At 44.7% G+C, this 17,394-nt stretch overlaps 1 protein-coding gene across 1 annotated transcript; it reads right to left on the bottom strand.

Moving 5' to 3' along the window:
- Positions 1-3,407: 3,407 nt before the first annotated feature.
- Positions 3,408-13,506, bottom strand: LOC139658005 (myocardin). Its single transcript, XM_071536007.1, has 16 exons — positions 13,443-13,506; positions 12,819-12,976; positions 10,226-10,279; positions 9,061-9,116; positions 8,457-8,523; positions 7,520-7,645; positions 7,205-7,398; positions 6,831-6,971; positions 6,014-6,176; positions 5,713-5,889; positions 5,350-5,498; positions 4,619-5,203; positions 4,389-4,487; positions 4,095-4,232; positions 3,929-3,983; positions 3,408-3,829 (listed from the first exon to the last, which is right to left on the bottom strand). The coding sequence occupies exons 2-16, from the start codon at positions 12,871-12,873 to the stop codon at positions 3,408-3,410; spliced, it is 2,481 nt and encodes an 826-aa protein (XP_071392108.1). The 5' UTR covers positions 12,874-12,976; positions 13,443-13,506.
- Between the last annotated feature and the right edge of the window lie 3,888 nt (positions 13,507-17,394).

Raw genomic sequence — 17,394 nt, 5'->3', positions numbered from 1 at the left:
CAGCCATTTCTATAGGCTACATTGAGCAACTTCTAATTGGCACACCGCCACAAGCCCACGTATGGAAAAGTCGCGCATGCGTGTTTCAACAACGTGGAGTCAGGTAGGGACCCGGTGCTGTACCTGCTTCTATTGGTCGTTGTTTGCCCTATGATGATCACTGACAGGAGGTCATAGTTTACCCACCTTTTTATTTACCACTACATTACTGTTCCTATAGCTACTTTATCATTCTGAGGATACACAATCAAGATATGAGGAAGTCATGACTGTTTGATGACATTTAAATAGCATTTATTGGTATGAATGAATATTTCATTTAATCTATGACCATAAATATTTGATTGGCTGAATAAGATACAATTTGGAACAGATTGTGTAATATATAGGCCATCAGTTAATCTTTCCTCATAAAGCAATCTACATGTTGATCTTCTCAACAGGCCATAACACAACAATGAGCTGCTTGTTCATTTAACTTGAACGAAAGAAACAAAGAGTAACCACATAGCAAATCTATTAAGACTTTAATTTTCTTAATGTTTTTAAATACATTTTGGACAGGGATTGATAATTTTTGCATGAATAAGTTAAATAATAAATAAAATCAAACACATTTTATTTTCTCTTTGACATCTTTTCACAATCAGGTATTTATAGCAGCAGAAGTGGCCTACAGAATCTCAGTTACCTGTAAGACCCTCGTGTTTTCAGCTGACCTCTGTCCTAACCAGCTTTAAATCCAGGTCAGGTGAATTTCAAACCCAGTTTAAAACTGAAGTATTTAGCCTGGGTTAAATGAGAATTGTCAAACTGTCTCGGGGGTGTTACAGGTCCTGAAATAGGAAACTCTGCACCAGTGTTAGGAAACTAAATGAGAAACAAGGAAAACACTAGTGTAGGCCTGAAGCACTGGAAGTCACAGGAGGTAGCATCTTACTCTCCTGCCTATCAATTTTTTTGTGCAGGAGGCAAATGTTTATTGATCACTATGATTATCATAGCCATCCATCCACATTTGACTGCATTTTTCATAGTCTCTACAGTGAACGCTGCACATGAAATGCTTCAACATAAAGCTAAAGTATTGAGCTCAAGGTTTGCCTGCACCAGATATGTTCTTCCAATAATTTACCATGGCTGTCTTGTTTGGTAAGACAGTGGTTTATCATCAGAACAAGAAACTGGCTGGCACCCATACTGCAAGGACAGTGTACAAACAACATGACATAAACAAAGTATGGCCTTAGATTTGCCAATGACTGTGCCCTTTACACAAAGCATATTGCACTGAGCACATTAATACTTTAGAGACACAGCAAGGGACAAAATACAATCACAGTTTTTTCATCATATAATGGTCTTGGAGAAAGGTGTCCGGTCAGATACCAGTTGAGAAAACAAACAATACACATGTTCCCTCCCTCTATGAATGACACCCAATCAGAGCTCTTCAGAATGATAGATGGGGCATGCGGCCAATTGGGGTTACAACATAATTGTATGTAAATGAGATCTTGGATCTAAATTACAATAATCTGGTACAGCAGATGTTAATGACAGCTAACCTGTGAGATAAATCTGTGTCATTATACTTACGTTATTATGCTAAGTAGGGTTGAGTATGTGCATTGCAGGTAGAAATGTAGCATGCAGAATGAACGTAACTCATTGAAAGTGCATTATGCAAACAAATGTTGTACCCATCTCAGCATGATCCATCAATCACTTAGAGCATGAAAGCAAGAACAGTGTCATCATTATTGAGGAGATGCACAGCATTTACTGTATCTAGTTCAACTTGGTACTGACAAGCTAACCCCTGGTCGATTCACACGTTAGGAGACTGTGGTCTCAGGAAATAGCAATGCCATATTCTGCAAATATCTCGCTTTGGGCTAACTCTACAGTGCATTTGCTGTGAATAAAAATAGTGGCATCTGTTATTTACATGCAGAGCGCACATTTAACACCAGAAAATAAAACATTTATGAAATTAATTAACACTAACTGAACAGGTGTGACCTTGGCATTTGGTTTTAAGTGTGCTAAATCTGGCATTGCTAGTAGCAGGGTAAGCACCAAGCAGTGGGCCAGACACTGTTGGGGGTTAATCAGGGAACAAACTGACCACCTGTTTTTGCACAATGATGAGGAAACTCTCACTTATCTGATTGGTGCATTTGTATGGGGACTATTTTTGGGGCGGGTGCCTGATTGCTCTCTTGGAGAACAGTGACTTGAACAAGGTAGTCTGGTTGTTCTGATGATTACACTGGATAACTACACTGGACTTACTGACTGCTGGCAATGAGACTACAATGAAATGTCTGGTCTGAAATGTGGACACGGAAATTCAGAGCCTTTTCTTGTGTCTTTCACTTGTACTCTATTACAGATCAACCATACAATACACAGACAGGCACACTTAATTGTACGCAAACAAATAACTACAAGTGCATCTGGCAATATTGCAGATAAATATACATGGAAGCATTTGTGTGTTAACACATACAAACAAAAGCAGCCTTGTGTGCACAGTCACACACAGTCAGACATGTGGTACACACACACGCGCGCGCGCACACACACATAAACACACACAGCATGTTTGTAGCTTCTGCCAGCTTTCTGCCTCTACATGCCGACTGTGTGTCTGGCACCAGGGTTAAGGTCTGAAGCCACACACAAGCTGCGTGCTCTGTCTGGCTTTTACACACTCTAAATGGGCTTTATGAATGGCTAGGACTCAATGACTGAGTCAACACCGGGGGCCACACTCAACCCAATCCGACAACGGGTTTTGGAGATAAGTCAGAAACAACATTCTCCCAGCGCAGCCAGGAAGCATGTTTAAATTAATATGCCACCAGGTTTTCTTTTGTTTCGCACTGCAAACATTGTGCTGTGGAGTGTGTCAGTCCACAAATGCGTTGTTTGTTTGTCATTTCTGGCTCAGCCCAAGTGCTTTTAAACAGCGGCCTGTGGTGTGTGTGTGTGTGTGTATGTGTGTGTGTGTGTGTGTGTGTGTGTGTGTTTGTGCTCTAGTTGCTCTATCAAAGCTATGTTTGATCTGATCGCTGCAGTGAATCCAGCTCTCGACATTGCGTGGAGCCATACCTGCAGTGACCTGCAATGATGGATGGATGGATGGATGGATGGATGGATGGGTTTAATGGATGGATTTAATGGATGGATGGATGGATGGGTTTAATGGATGGATGGATGGATGGATGGATGCATGAATAGATGCATGGATGGACAAGGCCTCTATTCACAATCTTGTGCCCTCATTGGGATGTACTTGATATACTTTGCCCCTTTCATGACCAACAAAAAAATACAACATTCACACTCATCTACACATACAGGAGGTACAAACACACATTTGCACACATCGCCAAGTCTCACCACTGCTCTATCATTAGATCCAACACTCGAGTGACATTCAGATCCGAATCCAGACCGAAGTCTGTCTCAACGAATGGAGCTGTCGGTGGGGTGAGCGGGCGGAGGCCAGACGTCAGAGTTTCAAGCCAGTCAGCGGCGTCAAACATTGCCGCCGCCCGCCGTTTCCGTGCGTTCCCCGTGGATGACAGAGGGGAAGTACAGAAGGGGGGTGGGGGAGGGGCTGGGGCCACTTGGCCGGGGGCTGTCGCAGCAGGGGATGGCGGGAGCTCCAGCAGGAGAGAGGAGCATAGGGGTGAGGACAGGAAGTTGTCATCCTTCGAGTGGTGCTGGGAGGCCTGGGATTGATCCGCTTGGGGAGGAGGGGAAGGGCCAGGGGCTAAGTGGGCAGGGGATTTCAGATCAGAGATATCGACAGAGTCTGGAAGAGAGGAAGAAGAAAGAGATAAGACACTGAAAGAAGAAGAGTAAAAAAAAAAGCAAAAAAAGTTGTATTTTTGATTCATTATGAGAAACTCACCGACACAAGTGATAGGCTCAGCCAGAATGTCATCTATGGACTGGCAAGGGTCCATCTAATGCAGAGAGACAGGAGAAACACATAAATCCCTCTGTACATTCACTGAACAAAAGGAACTTTTGGACAAGTCATGGTGACGTCTCCCTGTTCATCTACAGCCTCTAACCTGTGCTTTCTGGATTGCCTCCTGTAGTTCTTCCTCCAAGCTGCGAACACTGGGCGAGGTTTGAACAGGACTTGCTGTAATCTGCACTGGCAGCTCAAAGTCCTGGCCAATCGCATCACACGGCTGGCAGCTGAACACCTGATTGGAAAGCAGGGGTAACTGAGTTGATGATGATGAAAGTAAGGTCACACGCTTCAGCAGTTTTCTTACATTTGAGGCACTGCAGCGTACCTTTAAATGGGGTCCTATACGTATGGTTATGTAAGTTATCTGTGTATTTATTTGTGTATTTACCTGGGTAAACAAGACCTCTGTCTGTCCGTCTGTTTCTGGCTTCCCTCTTGGGCATCCTGGATCCTGTTGCAGGAAGGGATGGAGGGGTCCTCCACAAGACTGGCAGATGAGAGGAATGGGGAAAAGGTATTACTGATCATAGTTCTGCAAAACAGCCATCCTGTTATCATTTATCAAATGAACTGTTCTCCAACACATCAGACCCATCATCCAGGCCCCATTGTCCTCACCTCGTTGCCGGTGTTAGTGGTGCGGTCCCTGGGTCTGCTCCTGATCCTCTCCCTCATCTCCAGCTCCACACTCAGCTCCTGCTGCTGCTGTTGCTGCTGCTCCTGTTCAGTTCTCCAGGCGGTGCCACACTGAAGGGGCGATGAGGAGGAGGACAAGGGGAGACTGGGGCTTGGGGTTCCCGAGGCGGTACTGGCGGGAGCCAGGAAGACAGCGCTGGTCACACCGCACTGTTCACCTGTCACACTGACCGAAGCAACATTTGAGAAGCCATTTGGAACAGCGCTCAGAACTCCATTTGGGGCACCGCTGAGAATCCCATTAGGAATTCCCCTGTCCTGGATGTACATATGCTGGTTTGGACTGCTGCTGGGTGAGTCTGGTCCAGAGCTGGAGCTGGAGCTGGGACTCTGGTTGGGGGGCACCAAGGTAGTGAGGGGCTCCAGGCTGGTACCCAGCTGGCAGAGGGGGGCAGGGGTTAGGCAGGTGCGGGGCAGCTGGAAGGGGCGCAGACGCTGCAACAGGGCGGGCTTGGTGCCAGACACAGGGAGGCCGCGCTTCCGCAGCTGCTGACGCAACTCTGACACCTAAGGAGGGGAAGGGGTGGAGGTGGAGGGGCAAAGGGCAGTCATCAGTTTCTCTTCCTCACAAGTTACATGCTAAGAGTTATCGGTTCTCAGAAAATTTTCTGCTTTTTGCTGCCATTCTTGCTTGATAGAGTTGCCTCTCTTACCGTTAGGTCAACAAGGTTAGGAGGGAGAAGCTCGGGCTTGTGCGTGGGACTTGTGTCCACAGGGGTGTGGTTTGTTGTGGCAGGGACAGGTTGGGGGTTCTGGGGCATGGCTCCCGACGATTTCACAATGTCGCTGCAATCTCCACTGGAGGAAAGAGGGAAGCATTAGCTGACCCTAACTGTATGAAGACCTACGGCTTGTTGATAAACATAGTTGTCTCCAGCGTAGATTACATGACACTATATCTAACAGCAAACTATCAGCATACCTGGGTACAACAATGAGCTGTTGCTGTTGTTGCTGCTGTGGCTGTTGCTGCTGTTGCTGCTGTTGCTGTAGTTGCTGTAGTTGCTGCTGTTGTTGTATTTTCTGTTGCTGTTGCTGTTGCTGTTGCTGTTGCTGTTGCTGTTGCTGCTGCTGTTGCTGCTGGTTCTGGAGGATTTGCAGCTGGAGGAAGACCTGCTGCTGCTTCAGGAGACGGGAATAGGCCGGGTCTATGGGCTGGGCCGCGACGGGGCTCTTTTGTTTGGCTCCGCTGGCTGGGGAAAGGAATGCCAATTGGTTAGGCTTAATTAATACAACTAGCAACAACAGTAAGCCATGAGTACACAAATGAAATTAAGTTTAGAATAGATGTAGAAGAGTAAAGCATCATGTTGGTACCCGCAGTCCCAGATCCTCTCTGGTCTGGAGGAATGTATTGGTGGTATTTGAGTTTCCTCATCTTGGGTTTGGTGTCCCGCGGTTTCCGTGGGCGGGGGAGACGGTTGAAGTTGAGGGAGGAGGGTAGGGTGGAGGAACAGGAGGGGCTGGGAGGCTGAGCTGTCTGCAAGGACACACATCATTCAAAATTTATTAAAACTGTAACCATACTGAGCTCTTGCCCAGTTGTGAACACCGAGTGGCAAATAAAATGTCACACACAAAAAATGTCATGTCAGGTCATTTCACCTTGTGTGGCATAATATGATCCATGTCAAGGTCAAATTCTTACATGAAATGCAAACATGCCACACAAACCTCCAGATGACAGTGTGTGCCAGTTCTGACATACAGCCATGCTGCTCAAGTGTGAATGTGTTAACCTACAGGGCAAATACTGAGCTCCCCCAGAAGTGCAAATTGACAGTAATGAATGCAGAGAAGCTTATAGAGCAATGTGCTTGACAAAATGGAAGAGTGACCATCCTGTAAGGTTAAAGACCCTTACAGTGCTGATATGTGTGTATATACCTAAATGTTGCTCTGGATGAAAATCTCATATCTCCAGAAATAAACTTCTAAGGAATTAAAATAATGGTCTTTCCAGAATAATGCCACTGCATTTTTAACATTATTATTTGAGTTTTGAATTAGCTTCATGAAGGGTCATGAAAATATTCAGAACAGAACGACCGCTTTTAAATTAGGTGTGATGTTTTTATGAGACAGCATCAGTATGCACTGTGCTTCCTAACTGCTTTGACTAACCCCAGATTACCTTTGGCAGCAGGGGTGTGGTCTGAGAGGTCAAATACATCCCATTCGGTCTCCCAGTCGTTGCCATGGAGTTTGATTCACCCAGTGTTACGCTCATAGGTTGGCTGATGCCCTCGGTTGCCGGGAGCAACGCCAAACCAGACTGAAAGCAGCAAAGAAAAAGAGAATATCTGAGTCGACATATAAGGCTATTTATAAATTCATCAGTCTGTTAACATTTACTTGTGAACATAGTTCAGTTTGAAAATCTAATGTGTTCAACTGAGGTCATAGATGGGAATTAATTTATTAGTTGGTCGGCACTAGACTTTCTTCCTATTACCAACATGATGCAAACATGAATCTTAAACAAAACTGAATCTCACTTTTCCTTACCTGAGCATGACTGGGGCTGTGGTTCAGGGGCGGGCCCACAGGTGAAAAGTCACTCAGTAATTGGTCACCTGAGAGTCCTGGCAATGAAGAAAAGGCTGGTGATTGGTGTACCCCCTGTTGCTCAGTAGACGAGGAGGAGCAGGAAGAGATGTCATCTTCGAAGACATCAGTGGAGAGAGGGAAAGATACAGGGCCTGAGGAAATTGAAAGTGAAAGGAGGTAAGGTCACAAGAGGAGCAAAGGAGGAGGGGTGGGAAATAAAAATGTGTGTGTGTGCCTGTGTGTGCCCATGCATGCGGATGTGTGTTGACTCACGGTTCTCCGGGGGCAGTGTGTGTTCGTGCTGTTGCTCCACGGATCCAGGCCGGCGTTGGATCCTCTCATTGAGGTCCTCCGCCTGGCGAGCCTTCTTCTGCCTCTGGGCCCCGCACACACTCCTGTCTGTGGGTGGGAGAGAGGGAGAGGAAGGGTACAGATAAGCAGAGAGCAGGGGACAGATGGGAGATCAGTAGAGAGAAAGGGAAGAAGGGAGAAGATTGGAGAGAGAGAAGCAACAGGATTTCAGAACATATGTGATGTGAGCATGCACAGCACTGTTGCCATAGGCGATCAGTCCCAGTTCAAACCAGCAGAGGCATCGAAAAATAGTAAACACTGCTGCCTTTAGAGAGATGCATTCCCCTGGATGTGAGCATGCACACACACACACGCACACAATCATACTTTCACGCAGCATTTTTTACAGTGCAGGACTGTGTAGGAAATCACAGAAAGGAGTTTATAATACCAGTAGTCTTTTAAATTAAAGAGAAAAGTTAGGATGGTATAGAGCAGAGAGAGAGGGAGAGAGAGAGAGAGAGAGAGATGTAAGTAATGGGAGAAAATGGGGATACTGATCCCTGGATGGGCGGGCTTATCATGTACTGTCAATCACTGATATGTTTGCAGGCTGCCTAGAGTGGAGAGTTACAGTGTACAACAAGGCCGCATTTATATTTGATTGACAGCTGATGAAACACCAAGCCTGTTGCAAGATTTATACACTTCATTTTCTCACACAACTACATTGGTGGAGTGGGACTGGAAGGAGGAGCGGGGACTAGACAGCACAGATAAGATATAATGGAGAGAGAGAGAGAGAGATGGGGAAATACTGTAATCACACAGGATAGCGTTACTATGCGCTTTGCTGGGAGCATACAGAACAGAAACAGAAAGAGAGACAGCAACATTACTGTAGGCAGGTCATCACCTTGTGCAGTTTCAGTGTTCAGACCACTAGGGGGCAACTTCTGAGTGGCGCCGTCGTCAGTTAGACACTGCATCAGGAAACAGCAGGTCAAACCAACAACCAGGGCGCAGGGATCATATTGCAGTTCATTCAGGGCAAATTGCCATTGCCAATGTATCCTATTGGAATACTCATTTACACCAGTGTTTCCCCCAGATGTTTTTGTGAGGCTTTTGAAACAACAGTCGGATCTTTTGGTGCTAAGACTATCTAATGAAACCAATAAATTAAATTATTTTAGGTGGTTGCTCACAGAGAAGAGCACTCAACCTATTCAGAGGCAGGGGAAACACTGATCTAAACTAACCATTTCACGAAATTCACGCCAATTCACGTCAAATGAATGTTCTTGCAGCAATGTAAGCAACAGTGGTAAACCAAAATTCTGGCCCTGGAGTGTTCTACCAAATACAATAGCTTACACTCATGAAAACGTCACATGGAGCAATGAATGAAAAAGTTTTACATGGGAGCTTGGCTTTTACTGCAACAAGGTCAGTGTGTTATCTATGGTGTGGAACAATCTGTTGTATCATTGACCAGAGAGGAACAGGACGTTACTCACCAGAGCTTCACTCTGGTCTTTCTCTCCTTTTTGAGAGGGACAGGTAGATTTCAACCCTAAAGAGACAGACAAGATGCGGTCAGATGCAATGAAAACACAGTAGAGCAAGGAGGAATAGCTTTTTTTTTTTTTTTTTCTTAAATCTCATTCCGAAATCATGTTATCATGGTATTGTTGTAACAGCCTAGAGGTGGTAGCAAAGGGGAGGATGAGGACTAAACTGAACTCCACACTAGACAACCTCCAAGCCCCTCTGCGGTGACCTCATCCCCCCAAGATGCAACAGCATCTTAGGTGCTGTTTTGTGTTGACAGCCGTCAGACTGTACAACGCTTCCTGTCTGGGTGCCTGGACTGTCAAGGAGCCTCCCTGGCTTGCTTTTTGGATCCCTACACTGTGGAATACTCTATACAACGTCTGCTGCACTGATTGTCACATCTGAACGTGTTTCTGTATATCTGTACATACGATTCGACACATTTTCTTTCCATATGCTACCTCTTGTCATGATCTGGCAACGGCAGCAATATTGAGAGCAGACGCTAATACACATTGTTATGTTTTTGCACATATAATACCTTCATCCAGAGATTTATGTAGCCTATATACCTACATTGGCAAAACCTCTTAATATGATACCTGCATCTCTAAATGGAATACATTGACAAGGTGTATAGGTTGTTGTTTTTTTTTACAATGCACGTACATGTACATGTCCTTCTGTGTATATGCATGACCTTCTGTAGACATGTTAATGTGAATATGATGCACATTTTGCATATCATGAAAATTTGCTGTAAATTCACATGTCTGTTTTGTTATATTCCCATATGCTTCTTGTTGTTATATATTTTTATATTGTTCCCACCTATTTCATACTGCATATATTTCATATTTTTGGCATGTTTTCATATTGTATATTTGGATTATTACTTATTTTTGTGATTTACATAATGAATTTGTTCAAAAACACATGTAATATTTAGAAGATAGAAAATAGATTCCTGTATTATCAGATTTTTTAGCGCATATTAGTGAAGAGAGAATTTGGACTCAGGACTCTTTCATTGCAAAGAGGTGAACTGAAGATCATTAATATGAAATCCAGCATGCAGTCATATCATGAAGAGATCAATCCCAATGATAATTATACAAATAGACTAACCAGAGTCTGCATTGATTTCATTCTGCCTCCGGTTCTGAATCCTCAACTGCAGGACTGAAAAGCAAGAAGAGAGGTTCAATTGGCTGTGTTAATAAATGAGGAATTATTACAAGTTGTGCTGATGGAACTATACGTTGTAGATTTTATTTCTCCTTGGTACCAAAGAACCAACAATTTGTAGAATGATTTCTTTCAAAAAAACAATTTCACATTGGTATAGAAAGGTAGCTGTTGGGCAATGGAAGACAGCATGATCACTGCTATATGATATGGTCTTGTAACTGTATATTACCCCATGACTTTGCAGTCTTTGTAGATTATATCTTCTGGTATGCCTACCAAACTACACACAGCACACACACACACACCCATAAACATTCAGTACACACATGCACAGCCCAACAGGTGAAGCGGGGTAGGGCTGGGACCATTACGACCAGCTCTTCCCCCATAATGCAGTTCAGAGAGTTTGAGACCTGAGAGACCTGACGAGGGAAGGGGAAAGGACGGTGGGGGCGGGGGGTGGTGGGGGGGTGGGGGTGTGTGTGTAGAGTGAGGGCAGTAACTATTTATCCCTCACTAGGTCTATTTTGGTCGGCCCCATCCCCCCTTCAGCTGTCCCTCTCTCTCCACAGCCTCTCATACATCCCCTCCGCCCCGCCTCATCCTCATTTGTGCTGCTAACTATATTCTTCCTCCTTTCCTCCGTCTCGGACAACTCAAAATAAGAGTTAACCTCGTTAGAAATCTAGATTCTAAGTGACTTAGCACACTGTGCACTGTCTTCATAACAGGTTGGGAAAGGTGTGCTGGGGGGTTCGATTACTGTGTGTGTGTGTGTGTGTGTGTGTGTTTGTGTGTGTGTGTGCATACCAGCAGATTTTCAGTCCTTTTCAAAACACATTTACAGCACAGTCAATATCACAGCCTCATGCCCGAATCTTGAACCTTAACCCAACATAAGGATTAGCATGGTATCCTCTCTCTCTCTCTCTCTCTCTCTCTCTCTCTCTCTCTCTCTCTCACACACACACACACACACACACACACACACACACATACACACATTGTTATTATTATTAACATATTCATGCATGCTTTTGTGGAATCTGATCAAAGTGTTGCACCGGAATCAATTATACCATAAATATGAACTCAAACAAACTGCATCATGTCCTCCATATCGGAGGTGGATGACATTGAGTAGTTTTTTAACAAAAGGCTGTAACCCTACTGGATGTGCACATGATTTCAAACAGACCAGCTGCCCAACAGAATCACGTTTCCCAGCAGGTGTTTATGCACCTAAGGGACTGTCTCTATGTCATTTCCCCGCCTTTCTATTTTACCAGCCGTTTATGACAGCCGCCTGGGACCACAACAGCAGCCGCTGCTACTTGCAGGGAAAACTTGCTTCATGGAGATATGGGAGGGTTACTTTAAAATGTTATTTGTCAGAAAATACTGATAACATCCTGAAAATTTTAATCAGGAGCATAATTATATTAGATTAGTCCAACTACTAATGTAATTTATAATTATTATTTTCAGTTACTCTTGGATTTTGCCCTCAAGACTTCTTTACAGACTGTGATTAGGATATTGTTATTACCTACAATGATAAATAATTCTTTGTAATTTGTGACTCTAGTCTCACAATGACAATGTCCCTTTAACCTTCAAACATATTCCAGTGTAATCCAATGAGTATACTTTTTTTTCAAAATGATCAGTAATCTGATTACTATGCATTTCAGCAACTGTAACAGATTACATTTTTTTTGTTTCTTCTTTTTAGTTTGTTTTATTGTCCTACCCCCCCACACACCACCCTAATTGGAGGACGACTTTATCTTGTACAACAGTATTTTTTAATATGTGTACATATCTCACACAATGTTATCATTACATTATTAACAGTATTTGAAGCTGCTCCAATTACAAGTGTACAGTATCAATCAATTATCCACAAAAGATACGCGAAGAAAATAAAAAACAAACACTACACTTAATTGCACACACACAGATACATAAGGAACAACACGCAACAGATTACAGTTGGCAGTTTTTTGGAATCAGATTACTGTCATCTAACCCTAACCCATTCCCCAAGCCTGGTAATAACAAACGATAGACTTTGCTTGGTGTCAGAGCAATATTTTCCCTGATATTTCCCGATTTATTTCTCCTGTTGGAGAATTGATAAAGAGAAGAGATGTGACTCACGTAGGCCCACTGCCTATTAACCATCATTGTTAACAAACCAACCCATGTCTTGGTTACAGCGTCACACAGGAGAGATCTATAGCTTGGGGCTGAGCTGTCTTCATGTCTATTCAAGACATCTCTGTCTGCAGGTAGCAATCACTAAATCCATCCACCATGATCAATACCTTCACTCTATTGATCACATGATAGACAACATGATTGACAAGCCAATAGCCTTCGCAAACACTTCACCTCTACATGTTAATGCTAATGTTGCCAATTACGCCTGGGATGTTTAGCCACTGTTGTGGGAAAATAAATCCCTTTCTCCTTAATTGGCATTTGAGTTGAGACTCTAATGCAATGGCTGCTTGCAGATCCTCACCTGAACGGAACTTGTTCCGGATGAGAAGCGACCTCTCGGAGGCCAGCAACGTCATGTCGGAGAGGAGGGTGGGGAACGAGGGAGCAGGGCAGAGAGAAAGAGCAAATTCCTGGTATTGCTCTACCAGGAGGAATGGACTCTTCCTTTTCTGTCTCTCGCTGTTGGGGATGTAGGGAAGAGCAGAAAGCGAGAGAGAGAGAGAGAGAGAGAGACAGATGTTTGTTAATCCATTGACAGACGCAAACTGATATTGATACAGGCACGCTGAGATAAATAGAAGGAGAGATAGAGACGTAAAGCCTCTCAGACCTACAGGCAGGCTGAGCGCTGCGGTGAGCTGCTCTGGCAAGAGCAGGCCTCCCTATAGGCAGCCTGTCATAATCACACAGAGAGTCGCAGCGGCCCACCCACAGAGACAGAACTAACGACACAGAGAATAAAACAGACAAGGAGGCATTTAGAAAGACACAACGAGGAGGTAGAGGAGAGAGAGAGAAGGAGAAGGAGGAGAGCGGAGCTGCATGAGTGACAGAGACAGGAGCCCCGACAGATCCTCAGACGTCAGGGCTGAAGTGCGCGGGGGACACTGATTGTGACGGACAAACATGGAGTCACAACACCTACCACACAATACATTTTCACCGTGACGACAGGACTCGGCTGTGTAGTACACTAAAAGAAGAGGAGCTGCCTCTAAAATAGAGAGACCTGGAAATTTACATACACTGTGTTAGTGCACACACACACCACCTATTAACAATATTGATTTGAACTGGCCAGCCACAGAACACCCAAAGGAAGCCTGTTTGAAGGGAAGGGGCACACACACATGCACACAAAAACACACACACATGCTTTGGAATAGCTGAGGCTATGCATACTAAATCACCATAGTGTTCTTACTATTCCCAACCCCATAAATGCACACACCCCACTTATTTACAATATGAAATTAGAGTCCTGTTGGCCCAAAGGACATCCACTCAGTCATTATTGCAATCAGATAACAAACAGTTGATTGAAATTTCATCTCTGGCATTATTCCACAGTAGGGCATTGAGGCACAAGAAAGCATTGAGAACAGCAACAAGCCTGAGAATAAAAGTAAGAGAATGAAAGAGAATACTTACAGGAAAAGAGAGAATGAAGTCCCTCGGGGGAAATTGGAGTGGATTTAAGATTAAATTGAGAGAGGTGCGAGATGGAGGAAGAGAGGGAAGAGAGAACTTCGTAGTGCGTTTAATGACGATTTCTTTCTTTCATGTTCTTTTCATATCCTTTCTTTTTTTTCCTTTCCACACTTGTTAGTTCGTCAGGTTTCCTAAAGGTGAACGCAAGGAGAAAAGGATCTGTGGTTCCTTCTTTCCCTTATGGTAGAACTCACCCTATCCTTCTCTCTCTACCTCTGTCTCGCTCTCTCTGCCCCTCTCCCCGTCCACCCCAAAGCATCCTGGATCCTTGGTGCCAACTGTGAGCGACTGTCAAAGTCTACCCCTCCCCCCTCCATGGCTCCATCTCCCCCTCCCCTCCCTGAGCAGCCATTCACTACCCCTGACATCTGTTGACTGACTGATTGATGAACAGGTTTGGCGACAATAAGGGCTTTTGTGTTTACATATGACTTTCTAAAAAGCAGAAGTTAATGTAACTCATTAATGTTAGCAGTTAGAGCCTGAATCGCCACAGGTTTTGAGGGATAGAAAAGTGTGGGCTTAATGAAGTGACTGTTTCTCTGTCGCATGGCAAAAAGAAAAGCCTAGGAGTGTGTGTGGGCCTGCAGAGCAGACTATGGATTGTGGTGTAGTTCTGGTTCACAACTAATGATGCACTCCAATAGAAATGCAGGCTCAGTGTATATGTGCTCCTGTCAAAATACCTTTGAGTCACTCTCTTTAAAGTGATTTACTAGTGTGTGTGTGTGTGTGTGTGTGTGTGTGTGTGTGTGTGTGTGTGTGTGTGTGTGTGTGTGTGTGTGTGAGACACAGAGAGTCGTAGGACACAGGTCAGTGAGTCAGTGTTCGTCAGCATATGTGTATCAGCACTGGTGCCATGAAGAATCACCCCGTGTTTCACCTTGCTGTCCGAACCGCCCTTGTTTGTGTGACTGTGTGTTTACGTATGTATGCATGCACTGTGTATGTATGTGTTCCTACATGCATGTGTGTGTGTGTGTCTGTGTGTGTGTGTGTGTGTGTGTGTGTGTGTGTGTGTGTGTGTGTGCCAGTAGGCTGCACAGGGGGAACGGGGGGGTCGTAGCTGGAGCACCTGTTCCGTCGATTTGACAGACAGGCCGGTGTGTGCTGGTTCAGCAGGTCACAGAGAGGGAGGGGAGGAGAGGTAAGAGATGCAGGACAGAGAGAGAGGGGAGAGGACTGGAAAGAGAGGGTGAGGCAGAGCTGAGGCGACAGCGAAAGCGGAGAGGAAGGGAGGGTGGGAAACAGGGGAAGTCGCAACCACAGGAACAGGAAGACAGCTGGACCAGATAGGGAAAAGAGAAAAGGAGGTTGCAGCCATTTTATCTGATGTGGATAGAAAGACACTGACGTAGGGACCCACTAATCAGAGAGCACAGAGGAGAGATAGCACTGCATGGGCCAATTATGGTTGCCAAGGAACAAAATGGAACAACTAATGGAACACAAAATGAAAGGGGAACCTTAATTTGATGCATGGTAATAGATGGACAGCTCCTGTAGGTGTCATTTGCAGGGTATGTCTCCGTGTTTTTCACCATCATAAAATGTGCATGCCCTACATTAAAGGTCTCACCTTTGACAGCTTTTCTTCTCCCACCCTGTCAATGGCTGTGACACACACACAGACAGAAAAAAAAAATACTGGCAGCACTGACAGCATGGCACATTATTGAGGGAAAGGTGATGTAATCGCTTTTTCCTCCGTCTGTCCCCGCAGGCCCCTCCTGTCCTCCTCCACCACAACCACCCCCACCCCTAGAGCCGGGACTCCCTTTCTGATTAACACCTGTTACCCTCCTTCTTTCTCTCTCTCCCTACCCCTCTCTCTCTCTCTCCCTCTCTCTCTCTCTCTCTCTCTCTCTCTCTCTCTCTCTCTCTCTCTCTCTCTCTCTCTCTCTCTCTCTCTCTCTCTCTCTCTCTCTCTCTCTCTCTCTCTCTCTCTCTCTCTCTCTCTCTCATAAACTCACAGTGTTAATCCTGCACTGTGTCTGGTGAGAGAGGAGGCTGCACGCTGGTAACCTTTCCCTCATACAATATCATATTTCTCTCTGTAATTCTGGCCTCACGCTTCTCACACATACAAATATACACCATCGCACACAAAACACAAGCTAAAATCATGCTCGGCCCTTCACAAAGCTTAATTCACTTAGAGTGGGCTGAAAATGTAACTGCATGTGTTTTCATAAGCGGCTTCACATCTTCCCCTTCACTGTCATACCTTTAAAGTTAGAATATAAATCCAACTCTCCCCACACTGGCTGTCTGTAGACTTACACCCTTTATGAATAGCCCTCCTAACCCACCATTTGAGAGTGCTGAGAGAGAGGGGTGAGTAAGTACATGCAGCACATCATAAGAGTAAGTGTGCCCTCACATGGCTGCAGTATGCAATGACAGCCCATGATGGCCATGTTGGACCAAAAAAGCATCCACGGTCAGTTTATCTTTCCATCATTTTGGCTTTCAATGACAGTAATGGAAAACCTGTGATCTGAACAGAGTGGATATTCAACAAACATGTCAAACTGTCAGTGTATCAAAGAGACAAACACTCACAAACATACTAGTCTAACACACTTCATTACATCTGCCTGCCTCTCCCTGGCCGTTCATCACGGTATCTATTCTCATCCCTCTCGCCTCTCCTCCTCTACCTTTATCACTTCAATCACTTGGCTATGTGCCTTGTGCCACTCAGAAGGCCTGCTGCCCGTTCTACTTGACGCGACACAAACGCCAGCGCACATACACACACACCGGTCTCAAACACACATACACACACTCTCTCTGTCCTCACTCTGTCCATCATCCATCTGTCTGTCAGTCACCTCACTTTGAAGCTCTGTCCAATCTGGATAGTTACCAAAGCGAGCACGCACGCGCACGCACACACACACACACACACACACACACACACACCTCCAGCTGGACTGCTGATCTCATACACTTGGCCAGTTGAATATTCATCATTGTCATGCACTGAGGACCTTGTAAGCTCAGCGATGCAACAGCCCAGTGGTGTCAATTAGGGGACTAGAGTCTGTTTTGTGTCAATTTATCCTTTTTTTCTAACAGAACAGCATTGAATTAATGAAGGAAACCTCGAAGTGGCCTTAACTCTGAGCAGGTAGCACTTCAATGAGTTTCTACAATAGAAGGTTAGGAGCAATTGTTAGTCAGGGGCTCATTTTTAATGGTGTAGACGTGGAGGGACATGATTGTGAATAGCACAGGAGGAAATTAATTTAATAAGATTAATTGGTACAGTGCCTAGACAGAGTATCATACTGTCTGCTGCACTCTGCTGTGGTGTTTATAAGCTAAGCTATATAAGTCTATAAATTCTTTATAGCCCTATGGGTCTGTTTGGCAAAGGG

This window comes from Centroberyx affinis, unplaced genomic scaffold, assembly GCF_046629955.1.
Source record: "Centroberyx affinis isolate AG114_WGS23_722 - 3 ecotype Tasmania unplaced genomic scaffold, CSIRO-AGI_Caff_v1 ptg002815l_1, whole genome shotgun sequence".
Classification (NCBI taxonomy): Eukaryota; Metazoa; Chordata; class Actinopteri; order Beryciformes; family Berycidae; genus Centroberyx; species Centroberyx affinis.
This window is presented reverse-complemented; position numbering and strand designations above follow the sequence as displayed.